Source organism: Leguminivora glycinivorella, chromosome 1 (genome assembly GCF_023078275.1).
Source record: "Leguminivora glycinivorella isolate SPB_JAAS2020 chromosome 1, LegGlyc_1.1, whole genome shotgun sequence".
NCBI lineage: Eukaryota > Metazoa > Arthropoda > Insecta > Lepidoptera > Tortricidae > Leguminivora > Leguminivora glycinivorella.
The window spans coordinates 11,437,411-11,454,602 of NC_062971.1; the positions used below are offsets into that span (position 1 = coordinate 11,437,411).

Genomic DNA, 17,192 nt, shown 5'->3' on the forward strand with positions numbered 1-17,192 from the left:
TAAAATATGCGTCTATTCAAACACGCGTAGAGCGCCATAGCCACCGCCAATACCGCCATTTTCACGCCACCAAACCAAACGATACCATCGCCAATAATCATATCATTCATTCATTCATTTCCGGTTACGCCAAGCGACACGTGCTAGCGGAGTGTTACTTATTAATAAATAATTGTTAAATGTGTTTCGAGTGAATAAATGCAATATTTGTAGTGGATTTACATATTATATTGCTTGCACAGAAGTGTTACGGTATTTCCTCATGTAAGTTCATCATTTCGGCTTTAGATAATTATTTGCCACTTGCCAGGCCACGCGCCGCCATATTGTATGAGTTGGTGATTTTGTATCATGAACTTGCAATATTGATCGTTTGCGTTGAAATTACGGGTTACAGCCACCTAATATGTGTTTGTGATCTATTCTGTAATAAATAGACGTTTTCTTGAAATTCTACGGTACGATAAAAGTGTACGGTTCCTCGAGAATTTAGAGCAAAGAAAACAGTATCCTGTACCTACTTAGATAATATATAAGATAAGCATATTGCTGCGTGTGTTGCAAATTGTAGATACTAGCTAGAACTACGTTAGTACGCTACTAAGGTAAGGGTAAATTATAAGATTCGAATTTCTTTTCGCTGTTTGTTGTTTCCTCGGGGTTCATTTGAAAGTTGACAACCTGTGGCCAGGAACGGTGGTTCTTTCGGAATGGCGTATATTGTATAGCCAACGTCCAGTTAGGGCCAAGAGATATTTTTACGTATTGCGTGGGGTTGTCCTACTTGTCCTACTATTCTTTGCGTTTAATTACTAGACGCGGCTGTTAGGTTATATTGCCAAGAATTAGAATGTATACATTTGGTTTCAGAAATGGTGGGGTCAAGAGTTTACGTCGGCGGTCTGCCGTTCGGTGTCAGAGACAGAGACTTGGAGAAGTTTTTCAAAGGGTTTGGGAGGATCAGGGACATACTTATCAAGAATGGATATGGTTTTGTGGTAAGTGTCAATGTGTTGTCAATCTTAGAGGTTATTATGTGGGCCAATTACGTTCAAGGGAAGGCAGTACTATCAAACTGGTGTAACTCAAATTAGGAAAATATTGAGTATAAATTAATCTCCACTTGTTTTGGGATATGATCAATGTGACTTCGCCCATTATAAAATTACACAAAAATTAAATTATAACAAAAAAAACAGTAAAATATCTGAACAACTGGTGAAGGAGGAACTAATTGCATATTTATGCTATTCATTCCATTGTTTAACCTTTCAAGCACCACCGGCTCGTCAGTGAGCCTGCTTAAAAATTTAAATGACACCTTAATTCATTTTGGCATCATTCAAAATTGAATGTTCATACAGTGAAACCTGGATAAGTGAGACTTCAAGGGACGAGAAAATTTATCTCACTTAAAGAGGTATTCCACTTATTCAGGGTCTCAGTTAGACAGGTATAATAAAATGTTTGTCTCATTTATAGAGGGTATCACTAATAGAGGCCAGACTAGGGGACATGTCAGTTATAGAGGTGATAAATGAGGTGTTTTGCTTATAGTTATGTTAGTTTTAGTTGCATATTTAAAAGAAAGGGTAAAACAGCCTAGTTAGATTATATTGTAACGTCATTGGGTCTTAGAACTTTTACATATGTATATTATGAAAGATATATTTTTTATATTTTTTTATGTTTCTTATCGAGATTTTGGTTTTAATTACTTAAAATAAACAAGAGAACCCTTTAACTCACCTAAACACAAAAGATCTATCGCGTAATTTAAAGATGGGTTAAGAATTATTAAAAATATGGGAATTGATTTTCAATAAAGTCCAAGTTACAGAGGTCGTAGATTGACTGTATCTCAGATACAGAGGTAAATTCCTATGAAATTCTCAACAAACAATTAAGTGAAATTCAAATATAGTCTCAGTAACAGAGGTAAAATACACCCTCTGTCTCACTAATAGAGGGAATAGTGACAATAAAATCGAAAAGGCTAATCTCAGTTATAGAGGTCTGTTTTGTCTCACTAACAGAGGTAAATCGGTGCGAAAGTGTCGGGACCGCACCCTGGGTCCCAGCTAAAGAGGTTTCTCACTTATCCAGGTCCCACTTAACCAGGTTTCACTGTATTTGACATAAGGGTTTTGAAAACTTAATTTAAAAGAACAATATTTTTCTTTTACTAATTCACAGGAATTTGAAGACTACAGAGATGCAGATGATGCAGTCTATGAACTCAATGGCAAGGATTTACTAGGAGAAAGGTAATTATTAGAATAATGATATAGGAGCTAATGTTTAAAAGTTTTTATATTATTTAGTTAAGTAAAAATAATATTAAAATGGTTTTGAGCTAGCTCAGAAAGGTATTTGCTTCTGAAAATATGTATCAATTTATAGTTAATGACTAATGACAGATTTTTATGAAGATTAGTTTTTATCATGATACTCTTACTTTTATTGACCTCATTTGAGCCTAAACGACAGTGACATTGCTAAAGAAACAGAAGATCCGTGTTCAAATCCTGGGAAAGGGCATATTTTTGTATGTTTATAACATAATGCAATGTGCTATGATATTTTTGAAAGTCAATTATTTTCTCGCCTACCTGGCTGCTGGCAACCTGTCACTGCATGTCACAATTTGGATTTTCATTCAAACCCTTTTTGCCAAGAGTGGCACTGAAACTTAGTAGTTCATGTGCTCTGATTACATGTATGTATGTAATTATTTTCTCTTTGTGCAATATAATTTGTCATATTTGTTTATTGATAATGTAATTATTAACTTGAAATTTTGTAATTAATTTTCTTTATCAGCCGGCTCCACTAGTGCAAGATTTGTATGGAGAACTTATATTAGATGGTACTTTTTGAATGAAAGTTTGATGACTTTGTATGCTATGAATGATGGTTGATAATGATTGTATTTCATTTTAAAGTTAACTAATGAACATATTAGGTGTTTTTTAGGGTTCCGTAGCCAAAATGGCAAAAACGGAACCCTTATAGTTTCGTCATGTCCGTCTGTCCGTCTGTCCGTCTGTCCGTCTGTCCGTCTGTCACAGCCGATTTACTCGGAAACTATAAGTACTACAGTGATGAAATTTGATGGGAATATGTGTTGTATGAACCGCTACAAAATTATGACACTAAATAGTAAAAAAAAAGAATTGGGGGTGGGGCCCCCATACATGTAACTGAGGGATGAAAATTTTTTTTTCGATGTACATACCCGTGTGGGGTATCAATGGAAAGGTCTTTTAAAATGATATAAAGTTTTCTAAAAAACATTTTTCTTAAAGTGAACGGTTTTTGAGATATCAGCTCTCAAAGTCGTAAAAAGTATGTCCCCCCCCCTCTATTTTTATAACTACGGGGTATAAAATTCTAAAAAAAATAGAGGTGATGCATGCTAATTAACTCTTTCAACGATTTTTGGTTTGATCAAAGTATCTCTTATAGTTTTTGAGATAGGTTATTATATTTGCTGCTACGGAACCCTTTGTGCGCGAGCCCGACTCGCACTTGGCCGGTTTTTTTTAAATTCTGAATTTCATAAGTCAATTTGATGAGGTTGTGAAAATGTTGGATATGAATGAAAAGTTAACATCCTCGGTGTGTGATAAAGGATTTTTAAATAAGAAATATTCTTACAAATAATGATTTTTCTCATGTTATTTATTTCACGATAGAATTGAATCAGAGTTAGATAATTTATGTATAATAGAATCATATTTAAAGTATGTGAGAACGTTATCTCCTCACGGATGGTCGGAAGAGACGGCGGGTGGGGTGTGCATGCGTGCGGAAGGCCAGGTGACGATCGGCTGAGCGAGTGAGGGCGGGGATGACAGCTAACATGACGGATGCCCCCAGGGTGGTGGTGGAGCCGGCGCGAGGCATCGACCGCAGCGCTGATCGTAACCGACGGGACCGCCACTCCGAGCGCGACCGCGGGCGCGGCTCGCGGTACGAGTGAGTGTCACCTGTTGTTGTAGGGTGACGGTGGAGCGCGCGCGAGGCATGCCGCGCGGCTCGGACCGCTGGCGCAGCCGCGACCAGCCGCCGCCGCGCCGCCCGCCGCCGCCCCGGCCCGGTCGCGAGGCCCGGGACCAGTCTGTATTACACGCACGAAAGAACCAAGAGTAGATACATTTATTTGTCTTTGCATGTGAGCCTTGCCTTGTATATTAGCGGTGAATGTTGCGTGACCGACCTGTCTTCCGAGTAGATTGAACCCTTTTTATGAACTAAGTTACACCTTTTTGGTTTATCTATATTCATATGGCTGTTATGGAAAATATAAATCGGATTGAAGAATGCTCGGCGAATAGCAAATAATTACTAACTAAACTGACAATTTGCCTATCAAATGATGATATTGTCGCGAACATTCTTGTAATCAAAATAGACAATCAAAGTGGATCTCAATATAATCCATTTTAACTTGCTTCTACTGTTTATTAGACCTAAACAAATGCACAATCAATCATCAGCATGTCCAAATGTGTTTTTTCAAATATTTGAAGCTCACTGTACAAGGCATCTCACTTTAATATGCAATTATGAATAAGTCTATCACTCTTTGGAACATCATGATAAGAAACAATTTTCTACATATTTCTATTAAAAAAATTTAAATTGAACAAATTAAAAACATTCACTCAAATACTTATTTGTTAGAAAATTGTCTCTTCATTGTATGCTTTTATTTTTAGGTACATAAATAAATACCTATTTTTTTTATTCTAATTCTTATTTAGTACCATCTATTCATTCTCAATATTTATTAAACGAGATTTACCGTTATTTACATTTCATGAATTCATAGTATTCTGCTTATGAAATTATTAGAATTTTACATTCATGAAGGTGCTGTTACACGGGCAACACAATTGCCAGCAATTCACATACCATTGCTACATTTGCTCCATAGTTAGTTGGTGCGTATTGAACAAACGCGGCAATGATATGTGAATTGCTGGCAATGGGAGGCACACTCAAAGGTTATGACAGATGGCGCCACCCTATTAGTCCATACGTGAGAGCGAGAAGATAATATGTTTTTCTCTCTCTCACATATGAATGACTGTGACATGCCTAGACACTTGCACAGGTGCCGCCTGGCGGGATAAAATGTCAGTGTGCCTCATTGTGTTGCCCGTGTAACAGCAGAACAGCACCGTAAGAATCATAGGCATGTTTCTTCTTCGGTAGACCCTAGTCCCTATGTGGTATAAAACTGCTTCTGATCCTTAACATGCATTGAAATACAATGGCATTACCTATTAAGTTATCAGTAGGTACTATGAAATCGAGATAATAGTATTTATTTTTATATCTCTTAAAAATGATTAGTTTTGTGGTTGCAAAGAATGCAAAGCAACCTAATTATTTGTGAGATCTTAATTCTGGCTGCAATTAATTAAATTAAGCATACAATTTCGTATTTTACAGCACTATATTTAGATCATATCTGTGAGTAAAACATCTTTTCCTAAGTGATATATTTTTCTATTTTCCAAGAAACATACATTTATGAGATCATTTACAATACAACAGCGTCTGCTAAAACAATACTGAACAGGTTAAGGTTATCCCCAGGTGAAGAAAATTTAAGATATTGAACACGTTTTTATAGAGAGATCGTGGGAAATAATTCTTGCTTAAAAAGTAAAATTATGGCAAATTCCCTGAAAAGAAAACTATTAAAAACCTGTCTGGGTCCCCGATTAGACTTAGCTTTACCAAGGAATGTTGTGCCAACTCAAAATTGTATGAAACAAATATCTCAATTTTGAACAGGTATCAGTTTGAGGTCAAATCAATACTTTTTTGATTTTTGATATGGCAACACAATCCTTTATGCACTTGGTGAATATATAGTATTTCTCAGTACATTTAATTACAAAAAAATACAACAATTTCATATGATTTTTTGTTGCTGTTTACAACAGTGACAATTACAGATATGGGCCGCCAACGAGAACGGAGTACCGGCTCGTCGTCGAAAATCTGTCTAGCCGCATTAGCTGGCAGGTAAGCAACCCCCGTCGGGACAAGAGTGGGCCATCATCATCCCATCACCTCTCACCCAGGGTCTGGACTCACGGCGCTTGAGGGTCACCGACACGAGGGCAGGGCGATACCTCTCCCACATGGCTAACTATCCGACTACACGAGAACTGGACTGCGGGGGACATACAATGGCAAATATGGCAAAATCTGATGCGCAGGATATTCAACCAATGATCAATCATGGACTGACGCTTGATGTGCATTTTGTCGGAAGAAATCATGACGATCGTAACAACTGTCGGAGCAAATATCATATTCTGCCTGTTCAAGATAAGCGGCCGTGGAGCATTTATCCGAATGCGCAACCAAAGATGACAATCGCATATTGAAGGAAGACGACGAAGTCGGGATGCGAGACCAATGGACCACAATCTTCATTCAAAAATTCACTTAATTTATTTATTTAATCTAAAGACAGCATTGCAATAAGCATTGAAAATAATTGTAAAGTAGTAGTTGTTAACTTATTTGTAATTTATATATCCTAATTTAATTTCAAATAGGGACAGATCTAGCCTTTTAAATTTTAACCAAAACATCTGTCCTCTATAATTTTAACTTTACATCTTACAACCTTACTTACGAGCTTATAGATAATTTTTAAAAACAACAGAAGGTGGCGTTTCGTGCCCTGAGCCCTCGATGTAGTGCCGTGTGAGATGTGGTCTGAGGCGATGTTAGAGGATCGGTCCGCAGCCCTGCGCCAGGCGAGCTCCGCCGCCGCCGCCACCGCAGCCTGGTCCCGGTGCCGAGCCGCGTGCCGCCCAGGTAAACAAGACCAAGGGGGCACACACAAAGGAGCCGCTCTCGTTATGTGCATACTCCCATTTTAAATCATTTTATACCTTCATTATTATAATTTAAGTTTACGTTTCGACATATTAGCGCCGCATCTGCAACAAAATTATATCGATTGATGTGGACGATCATTTGAATAATCATGTTAATTTTCGAAATTACTGTTGCTTGCTCGAACAAGTTTTCGTATTTGGGCCTTAAGGTGCAATTGTTTAATGTACTCGGAGCTTTGAGAGAAAACCTGCGGACGGAGAAGAAGCCTGGAGTCCTGGACGGAATTTGTTTACCAGACTGGACAATAGAGGGCATTTCGCGTGAACTTTATGGATGGAGCGATGTAATGCTTATATCATGGAAAGATCTCTAAGTTGCGGACAAGGACCAGACTATACCTATCTCTACTGATTGGATATAAGAGAACTAATTGGAATAAACAACAGGCTATTATAAAATAAAAGGACACTGGATGAAGGCTGCCCTTTCAATGATGGAATCTTTCTTGGATGATTGAAACCGAAGACACGGACCCTCCAAACATTAACAATTTGCCAAATGGTAGCCAAATACGAAAACATTGTTGCGGCCGTTTTTTTATTATTTTCATTCTTTTTGTTCATCTTAATTTAGTATCATGCCGGAATACATACACATTAAGAATATATAGGGATTATTAGGTTTCTTCTTTGATAACATGCTTTTCCCAAAGTTAGCATAACTACAAGATAAATAATAATAAAAGATAAAAATAATTTACTGGAGTATTTATGATGATATCGTTTATTTTACCATCTTTCGGGGCTGAAAACCTTGATGCCAACTTTTATCTGATGCTAACATTTGGAAAAGTTATCACAGTTGTCTGAAGTCATCATTAACATTTTAATTTGATCATCAGGACTTGAAGGATTACATGCGTCAAGCTGGTGAAGTAACTTACGCTGACGCGCACAAGCAACATAGAAATGAAGGGTAAGTGTTTTGAGTTCCTTAGCCAGTAGTCAAACCCTCCTCATCATGTGCATATTTATAAGCATTTTATTTTTGGAAGACCGACAAAGAGGCCCGGGATTAATGATAATACTATTCGCCGAAGTTTATTTAGAATAGGTATGTGGAAATTGCCAAGTGGGTTTATTTGCAAAGAGTGGCACTGAAACTTGAGTAGTTTCATGTGCTCTGCCTACCCCTTTATGGGACACAGGCGTGATTGTATGTATGTATGTGGAAATTATGTTCGGTATTATTTCTTGAGGCAACTTTCAAAGTTACGTTATTAATGGAAGAGGAACAGAGACGCCATGACACACACTCCATGTAGTGTAAATAAATGTCACTTTTTTTTTATTTTTACAATTTTAAGATTATATCTGGTCTGTGGCAGTATGATGATACTATACATTTTACCATCTTTCGGGGCTGAAAACCTTGATGCTAATCAATTTCTGAGAACGATCATCGCTCTGGGGAATCCAGATAAGACCTAACACCATTTTAACAGTGTCCGTTTTCCAGCGTGGTGGAGTTCGCTACGCACTCGGATATGCGCGCCGCCATCGAAAAGCTGGACAACACTGAATTGAATGGGCGGCGCATCCGTCTGGTGGAGGACCGGCGCTCTTCGCGTCGCCGCACGCGCTCGTCGTCGAGCCGCAGTCGCAGCCGCTCGCGCGCGCGCCGCAGCCGAAGCCGCTCTAGGTAACGCAACTGTTACGACTACGACACACATTGTCATTGAGCTTTTACGTCTCTAGACGTACCGCAGTGAACGTGTTAAGTAGAAATCCCTATATTCCGTATTATTAGTAAAAAAGGGTTGAAATTTTTAAATATTATTAGCATAGTTCGATATTTTCCGTGATGATACTATATCTTTACCATCTTTCGGGGCAGAAGAGCCTTGTTGATAACTTACCTCTGACGTGATGACCCCACCTGCGCTGATTTGCCCTTCGAGTGCCTGTGCTCTAATGAATGCATATTATACAGGGCCGGTCGTAGCCGTTCCCGCTCCAAGTCCAAGGGCAAGAGCAAGAGCCCCGCTGCCAAGTCCCGTTCTAGATCACGATCCAAGTAAGTTCTTCTTTCATCTTCATCTGGTTTCTTGACAGTATCACAATCCTAAGTTGCCTAAAAGGGTTGGTTGGTTCATCCATTTAAAAATAGTCCCCATTTTCTCTCGATATTTTGACTTGACACAATTTGATCATAATCATTATTTGTGAGAAACATAGCCACTAATTACTATTGAAAAATTTTAACCATATCAGCGAAGCAGTTTTAAGCGTGAAGACTAGAAAATCTCGGGTCCTGGAAAAAAAAAACAAAATCTATTGTCTTCTTTTAAGACAAATAACTATTCCTAAATGACAATTCAATTTATAATTATAGTGCATACAAAATGTAGGTCATGTAGTAATCATCTAATAAAACTATTGTTTTCACGAAACCACATACCTATTCGTCGTTAACCGTTTGTTCTCCATTAGGATACCTGCGCATTTTCTATTTTATTTCTTTGCATTACAATGACGGCTTGCATGGTATTTGAATATTAAATCCTATCTATTACCGCATTGCATGGCCCTTATCGAATTAACCTAGTATTCATTTGGCTAGGTGTGTTATTACTTGCGCTGAGCAAAATTTAAAAACGTAAGTACTTTGCGTACTCCTTCTGTATTGTAGAATCCTGTAGTTTGGTAGCTTTAAATGTAAACGTAATTCTAATAATATGTATCTGATACTCGTTAGTTATTTTTAAGTTATCTGGGATTACATTTGATATATTGGTATCAACATTTGGTCAGTGTTGAAATTATTACCAAGCTTTATAATAAATACAGCTTGGCAAAAAAAAAATTAAGTGGCAGATTCGTAGTGTCGTCCCATTACATATCAATTATAATTGATGTGAGCTAAAAAACGACACTACATTGTTGCCACTTTTTAATTATCCCTCTTTTTTGCCAGGCTGTATATGGAAATAAGTTTGACTAAAACTGGTGGAGTCCAGCTGGCCAGGGCTTGGCAAGCGTGTAGACACGTTCCGTAAGTGTCAGACTGTGACTGAGACCACAATGTTGATATATTGTTAACCGTAGCAGTAGATCTAAACTAAATTGGTACTATTACGCGATGGCATCGCTTAGGGATCGCAGCCGCTCGAAGTCGCGCTCCGGCTCGCCGCGCCGCGCCGACCGCCGCTCCGGCTCGCGCGGCTCCGAGCGCAAGTCAGAGGACCGCAACGGCCACCGCTCCAAGTCCAGGTCGCCCGCCAAGTCCAAGTGAGTCCCCGTGTGCTTTCAATACCGCTCCGCTGACGGCTGTGTTTCACTCAAATTACTATTCTAACTTAACTTTCTACACAATGATTTTTGTTGTTTATTTCAAAAAATCATAGGTCAGCTGCCCGCGTATAGAGTGATATTTCAGTGATATGTCGACACGGTCGTCAGCATACTCAGCATTATTCAAATAAATTCTATTGGCTTTGATAAATCCAAATTACAACTGTTGGTGTAGTTGTATTGTATTGATAGCACAATTCAATAATTTAACTCGTTCCGTGCTTTCCTGCATCTCGAAGAAAAACCGAGGCAAAGCCAGCAAGGTGAGCTGTTGTGTTGCTTGGTTAAATATAGTTTGGTGTATAGTTAGTTATACCTGTACTTAGACATTTATTTGGTTACCCTGCTTTTTTGTACAGTATATATATTTATGCCATTTTAAGGTGTTTATTTTTTTATTTTAGCGTGCTGTAAGTAGACTGTGTTGTTGATTTTACTGTAAAGTATAGGTAGTGAAACTCTATTTCAAATACGAAGGCCCGATAGCATTTAAAGAACTTTAAAATTGCATACAATTAATTAAAACAAAAATAAGATTACGGTTCGTTACAAACAAATTTTAAAATACCATGTTCTTAGAATGTCGCAATGTTAAAACGGATTAGTGGTAAAATGTCTAAAATTACAAAATGACATTGGCCTATTACATCCAATATCCGAAATGTATTAGTTTCATAACTGGCTGCAGGCAGCAGCAGGCAGGGGCTGCGATCCTCGTTCTGGGTCGTATCTGGTCCAACAGGTCTCCATTGCCGTCCAGCGGGGTAATGCAGCGGGAATAATGGGGACTTTTGAGCCAGGTACGGTCCAGGGAGGAATATTTTAGTTATAATAACGTTTATGACCTACTTGATTTGTATTGATGACCCTTTTGACATAAATTACATAATATAGCATACTTTGACGAAGCCTGCGCTGTGGATGCATTTTGTAAAGTGATGTGTAACATGTTTTTTATTTTTAATGATAATAAATGATTTATTGTGATTTCTGAACTAAAATAATAACAAATTGTTTCATAATAAATTAATAACCAAAATTCAAAATGACACTTTGTCAGAATATACCTAAAATTTTATTTACAGTCTGCATTACATTCCTTGCACTGTGTTTTATTATTAACTTTAGTATTCATTTAGTTAATTAATGCTAACTATTTATGAAAACCTAAAAATACAGTTTTCATGCATTTTAGGCATTTTGAGAAAGTGAAGTTTTGGTTTTAAGTTAATTTGACTTTTAGACATTTTGGGAATACGGTAATTTGAGAAGTAGGTTTAAGTCATTTCAAGTTTTAGACATGAGACTAATCTGATTTGGCTTTGCGACGGTTTAGGAATATGGTATTATAAAATTTGGTTGTAACGAACCGTAATCAAAAATAATTCGAAGTGTGTGTAAAAATGCCATACCCAAAAATGGTCTGGCCTGCCGGCCTAGCCGAAATAACAATCGTTGACGCTAGACGCCGGTCGAAATGCAATCTGGCTCTGTCGCGCCCATGCGGAAGCCCGATAGAGATTAGCTACGAAAACGATATTATCGTAAACCATGTGTGCATTTGGCTACGTACCCAGGTATTCTGAGTGAGTAGTTGTCGTCTGAGTAAGTCCTCCAAGACTATGCAGGTACAAGGTCCCAAGATTTTTAACAAACTTCCCGAAGACATTACCTGTATAGAATCTTCGAACCAATTCACACGAGCGTTAAAAAAATGGCTTATCGCCCACGCCTTTTATGACATGAATGAATTCTACATCTTTTAAATTATTTAATTAACTATCTAATTAACAGTCACAAAACATTGTATCCATTCTATTCTAATATTATATAATGCTCAATGGTCCTTAATGTAATTTAAAAATGTATTACCATATTTCGACATATCAAACTACGAATACTAATATAATAATTTTAATTTTAATATACCATATAATAACTATGTACCTAAATCAATTGTGACGTGTAATATGTAACAATATTATAAATAAATGAGTATGAGTATGAGTATGAGTATTCTATGTTTTGTTTTGACTAAGCCTATTGTTAACGCCTAATGACCGGCTCAAGTACTATCGGGCCTTCGTATTTGAAATGGAATATACAATTAAAAGAAACTGTTACTATTAAGATTACGTGTGCTACATTAATTGCACACTTTTACGATCACAGAGCCTGCCAATGGTATCGTATTTCTGGTATCTATCAACCTGACAAAATATGTTCTCTCATTCTCAGGGAAAGATCTCGATCTCGGAGCAAGGAGGCGGGTTCTCCCAAGCGCGAGGAGCGTGAGGAACGTCGCGTAAGCAAGTCTCGGTCGCGGTCCCGCTCGCGCTCCCGGTCAGCGTCGCGCGGCCGCTCCCGCTCGCGCGACCGCTCCGCCTCCCGCTCTCGCTCGCGCTCCCGCTCGCCGCGACAGAACGGCGACGCTCCCGACGACCGCTCCCCGCGCTCCGGCGACTAGACATGCCACGTACACCTATGCGAGATCTCAACTGCTATACTGACCTGATTATCTTATACCAAATACATACCGATTAAGTGGCTTCTCTTAAGCAAACGCAACGGTGTAAGGGCTGATTTGTAAGGATTAATATATTTTAAGCAGGTTCAGTGTAGTCGTTTTGGTACTAATATTAAGCGATTTTATAGTTGTAATTTCATTCACCCCATCTAGGAACCTATCCAGCATGGCCAGAGTGAGATGGTTCAAAACTTCACAAATGACATTGTATTGCAGACTTTTAGAAGGTAAAAAACCTATTACTACTACTATTTTACCTTTGTAAATTGAAAGTGCACGTAAATATACACTAGTGTTGACCGTTTAATGGACACTGCTCTTTGGGCCCGTGAACATATTATACGTAATAATTTGTTGTTATTTGACACAAGTGACCATCAATCTATTTCTTTGTGCAAAAATGTATAAGCACGACAAATTCGCGCATTAAATTTAAAAACATACAATAATTTAATTGTTAAAAAGTATTGTTTTAAGGGAATTTTAATTATATTTTTAATGTAATAGGTTTTGACACGGTTTCAAAGTACATTGTTACTTGACCGACTGGCGGACGATCGGAGGCAATCCTATTCGATAGGCTTATTTTGTAAATATCTAATTTTATTATTAGCTCTTATAGAGTGAGATTCCATTGTACATTTTATGCACCCATCTGTTTTTGTCAACTATGTATGTCATACTGTACGTTGTTCTAGCTAGAACGGAGCAAATGGGTTTCAAAGTTCGGGATCTCTGGCTATTAAGAATAAATTAAGTAACAGTATATTTTTTGGTTTTATTTCGAGTAGGTATCCCTTAACCTACTATCACCTTTGGTAAACCACATGATGTTCCATATCTGGCCGTGACGTAAAATAACAAAAACTAATTTTAAATTAATATATTTTTCAGTACAGGTGGTGTTTTTTTTACGCACTAGTGCGAGAAGTGGTTCATTATATGCCAGGTTGAAACTTCGGAGGGCTATCTGTATTGAAAAACGTCTTACGATACACGTGAGAAAAGGAAATTCGTAACTCGTGTCGATTTAACCCTCAAATGCATGAATTTTTCTTTTAACGAGATACTAATATATGTGATAGACAATGGCTTTCTGACTCTTGGAAAAATAAAATAAAAATATTTAATACCGATTTTAATACTAAATCAGTGTTAGAAATTAAATAGGCTAAAACTTATTTATATAAATATATAATTATTGGTAAGTTTTATTTGTAAAGTTTTACTACTATTAGAAAGGTACACTATTTGTGAAACCCCTATGATACTAGTATTTTATGCAACAGGCGTTTAAAGGAGGTCAAAAAAGACGAGTGGCGTGGGTAACAATTTGAGGCGAAGCCTAAAAATCGCCATCATCCTGTTTTTTCACACTTTCGCCATTTCATCTTTGTCCTTATATAATAATAATAAATAGTAAATCATTATATTATTTAATTATAATAATTATTTATTAAATAATAATAAATACTGAATAATAATTAAGCTATAAATGTGATTTTGGATAGCTACATATTGAGTCATAGGCCTGCATGCATTTAAGGGTTAAAACACTCGCTTCGGTCGTGTTTTAATTTATCGCCACTCGTTTCGAACTTCCTTTTTTTACGCGGGTCTATATTAATTCGCATAACTGAATACTCCTAATTAGAGTTAGCATTATCCGACGGATTTTTAATATTCGAATAATTCGGATAATACAATTTTTATTATTCGAATAATCGGATAATTTATGAAATGGAACAAAATTAATGTTCCAGGTGCGTATACGCGTGGAATTGATAACGGCTGAGATAGATGAGTGCCATAATGCGAAATTTACCTACATATTTTATTTATTTTTTGCGTAAATCAGCAAACTGTAGAAATTAAAACACACCTAACTCTCTATCTTTAGTTCTATGACTAGAATCTTGCAATCAGATAGTGAGCTGTTGATATAAGACAGTAGTAGTGATTTGTTAGGTATTAGGAGAAGTTTTTCTGACAACACCTTTACCTTGGAAATGGATGGCTTGTGTAGAGTGGAACGTGAAACAACATCATTGGATATGATGATGGTTATAGGGCTATACAGCGTTCGTCATATTATCCGATCCGATATCGGATGTAGGAAGGATGTCAAAGGCAAAAATCAAAGATGACGCCTTGAATGATTTCGAGAATGTATAGGAGTCAGTCCTTATCGGATCGGATACTTATCTTAAATCTGCGAGGGCCCTTCCGGATACATTTCGACCCATCGGGATCTTTTGTGCAATTACCCCCTTCGATCCTAAGATCTGAAGGCAGCTATTCAGGAGCTTCTCGACCATCTCCACGTATCGGATGATGAGGCTCATGGGTAGCACTCTGAAGTCCTTTGGTACTAGGTAGCCTGCTCCAAAGTTCTTCATTCTTTGTCTGGCGAGGGCGTGACATTCACACATTAGATGTCTGACGGTCTCTTCCTCTTCGCCACACATGCGACAATCAGTGTTGTCAGCGTGTCCCATTTTGGCCAAAATTCTTTTGATGCCGTAATGGCCTGTGAACACCGTTATAATTTGGAGTTGTCTGTTGTCTAGCTTTCCTAGCTTTTTGCTCCACCCAGAGTCCACCCTCCGCATAAAGAGCTTTGAATGCTTCAGGCCTACCAGGGCATCCCACTCTTTTTGGTGATTAGATAGATAGCCGTTTTAATGGTTCCTTGTGAAAGGCCCACAAAAGGTTCCGGACCTATGAAGTTGTCTTCAGATCCGGCCTTGGCAAGTTCATCAGCATTTTCATTGCCAGTGAAGCCTTCGTGCCCTGGTATCCATACCAGTTGCACCCTGTTTTGCCTTCCAAGCTTGTTAAGAGCTTGAATGCCGTTTAATACCAGTCTAGAGTCAACACTGGGCGATGTGAAGGCTTTGAGTGCCGCCTGACGGTCGCTGAGTATATAGATATTCTTCCCTTGGGTTTGTGTAACTATATTCTCATGTACACAGGCAATTATTGCATATGTCTCGGCTTGGAAGACAGTGGCATAACTTGCCCTACGCCCGTACCAGATGCCATCTTGTACCGAATCGGATACTTAATATAAAAAGTTGAAAACTCTCTTCGTAGGCTCTAAACAAAAGTTACTACCACTGTGGAAGGGGATAGGTGATAAATAAGCAAGTAGTCATTTTGGGACAATGTAGAGTTCATATCGGCGGTTAATGTGTGCATATTTTCTTGTTCGGCCCATCGCATAGATAGACCGTTTGTAAGCCTACTTGAATTTTCTACATTAAGCTACGCCCGTACCAGGACCCAACCATCCGCCAGACCGACTTAAAGTTTCGATGCTAAAAACTTTATTTTTCTACATTAAGCTACGTGTATATTGTATATCTGAAAGTGTACCAGACGCGACAAAGTTGAATACGCCGGGACCTGTAACTAGACCGTTTGTAAGCAGCGGAAAGTTTCAATATGAGCATTACTATAAAAGCTAAAAATTTGAAGAAGTTTATATGTGGTGCAAGATTAATTTTAAGCTATAATATACAAGTTGAAAACATCTCTTCGTAGGCTCTAAATTTAAAAGCGTCCTGGTTAGGGTATTAGAACAGGAATGAGCAAAGATATAGGTACTCGTGCAAAACAGAATAATAAAAAAAAGAGAAGACCAGTTAGTCGAAGACACTTCCTATCCAGGTGTGGATCATTTTAGACTTTAGTTGCACAGTGGCTGGTACCAAAGTACCAATGGAAGGGGATAGGTGATAAATAAGCAAGTAAGTAAATTTTTTATTGTGCTACCAACATAAAATATACAAGACCTCAAATTTAAAAGAATGAAGAAGGAGAAGGCACAAAGGCGAACTTATTTAAAAATTCAAATCCAAAATGCTTCAAATTGCTCGACAGCGATTTGATGGGTTTTAGTTTCCAAGCTGATCAGTAGATCGACTAGGATTTCGAAGTATAAGTAGTAATTAGACCGACTTTTGTGTATGCATGTAACTAAGGACTTAAAAGGAAAATATTATAATAGAAGCATTCAAAGCTCTTTATGCGGAGGGTGGACTCTGGGTGGAGCAAAAAGCTAGGAAAGCTAGACAACAGACAACTCCAAATTATAACGGAGGTGTTCACAGGCCATTACGGCATCAAAAGAATTTTGGCCAAAATGGGACACGCTGACAACACTGATTGTCGCATGTGTGGCGAAGAGGAAGAGACCGTCAGACATCTAATGTGTGAATGTCACGCCCTCGCCAGACAAAGAGAAGAACTTTGGAGCAGGCTATCTGTCAAATTGTCTTGTTCAAAAATTATTAAAGTACTTTACAATAAAAAATTGTAAACTCAGGCAACCTCATATTTTCCAATATGATTTTATTTATATTTTATAGTATATTACATACAGATTACAAAAAAAAATATCTGCCTCATAATTAGCAAAGGATAAAAAAAAT

General features: G+C 37.8%; 1 protein-coding gene across 9 annotated transcripts; it reads left to right on the forward strand.

Annotated features, from left to right (window-relative positions):
- The first annotated feature begins 92 nt into the window (after positions 1–92).
- On the forward strand, positions 93–13,524 carry LOC125242308 (serine-arginine protein 55). 9 transcript variants are annotated; one of them, XM_048151079.1, is made up of 11 exons: positions 99–264; positions 871–998; positions 2,197–2,267; positions 4,005–4,151; positions 5,964–6,045; positions 7,778–7,851; positions 8,395–8,577; positions 8,869–8,952; positions 10,032–10,166; positions 10,469–10,492; positions 12,468–13,524. In XM_048151079.1, the coding sequence occupies exons 2-11, from the start codon at positions 873–875 to the stop codon at positions 12,694–12,696; spliced, it is 1,155 nt and encodes a 384-aa protein (XP_048007036.1). In that variant the 5' UTR covers positions 99–264; positions 871–872; the 3' UTR covers positions 12,697–13,524. The 9 variants fall into 9 exon arrangements, 7 of the variants coding, with proteins under 7 accessions (XP_048007076.1, XP_048007036.1, XP_048007056.1 ...); XM_048151099.1 differs by having other exon boundaries at positions 4,005–4,121; XM_048151112.1 differs by lacking the exon at positions 4,005–4,151 and adding an exon at positions 3,883–3,975 and having other exon boundaries at positions 100–264.
- Positions 13,525–17,192: the final 3,668 nt, after the last annotated feature.

What these genes read in the sequence shown, in the direction of transcription:
- LOC125242308 (XM_048151079.1), top strand. Translation starts at nt 873, where the DNA reads ATGGTGGGGTCAAGAGTTTACGTCGGCGGTCTGCCGTTCGGTGTCAGA. An exon ending in AGAATGGATATGGTTTTGTG is followed by an intron (nt 999 to 2,196) that starts GTAAGTGTCAAT and finishes ACTAATTCACAG; the next exon opens with GAATTTGAAGACTACAGAGA. An exon ending in CACGCACGAAAGAACCAAGA is followed by an intron (nt 4,152 to 5,963) that starts GTAGATACATTT and finishes TGTTTACAACAG; the next exon opens with TGACAATTACAGATATGGGC.